Raw genomic sequence first — 653 nt, 5'->3', positions numbered from 1 at the left:
CGTGTAGTTTTCATAAAATAGATCAGTTAATTTTCAATTTTGTTTGAGTTATATCTGATTCTGACTCACCCGAAGCAAAAATCTCGTTTCATTTCGATTATTTTGTCTTTATTTGTGATTTGAAGTTGAAATGTCAGTGCACTAAAAAAAAATGCTCAGAATTTCACCTTGAATCGAAACTCATGAGAAATGAAGAGGGAACAACAGGAGATTAAAAGAAAGACATTCAGTTAAACAAGCAATACATACCATGAAGTGAGCGAATCTCCACCGAGAGAAATCATACAACGAAGAAATTAAGACACCCTTCCTCTCAGCCAACAAAACGCCCATTGTTTTCTGGAGTCGATACCCAGGACCTATCCCACCATAGCTCAAGCAGCGAGGCACCCGTGCCACGCCTCCGGCTGGCACCGCGCCCACGGTCATACCACAAGGAAGGCGTGGGCGGCTTGGAGTGGCACGATGGACAACGTGTGCAACTTGGAGTGCTGGTGCCACGTGCCAACGAGGGGGAGGAGCAAACCCCCGTGCTATCTGTGCGTCATGGAGAATTGCTCAATGTCATGTAAGTATTTCGGGCAGAGCCGTGGCCGGTCGCCGTGCATGCGAAGGGCTGTGCTTGAGAGTCGGGCGGGAGGTTGGGAGGCCGC

The 653-nt window shown here is 48.1% G+C and overlaps 1 protein-coding gene across 1 annotated transcript in view; it reads left to right on the top strand.

Annotated features, from left to right (window-relative positions):
- The window catches only part of LOC119590692, a gene marked incomplete at its 5' end in the record, with an annotated part of 6,526 nt that continues 5,873 nt past the window's right edge, over positions 1–653 (top strand). The window contains 1 exon segment of the mRNA XM_037939378.1: positions 1–568. Within this exon segment, the coding sequence (XP_037795306.1) occupies positions 466–568 (103 nt within the window).

This window comes from Penaeus monodon, chromosome 27 (assembly GCF_015228065.2).
Source record: "Penaeus monodon isolate SGIC_2016 chromosome 27, NSTDA_Pmon_1, whole genome shotgun sequence".
NCBI lineage: Eukaryota > Metazoa > Arthropoda > Malacostraca > Decapoda > Penaeidae > Penaeus > Penaeus monodon.
This window is presented reverse-complemented; position numbering and strand designations above follow the sequence as displayed.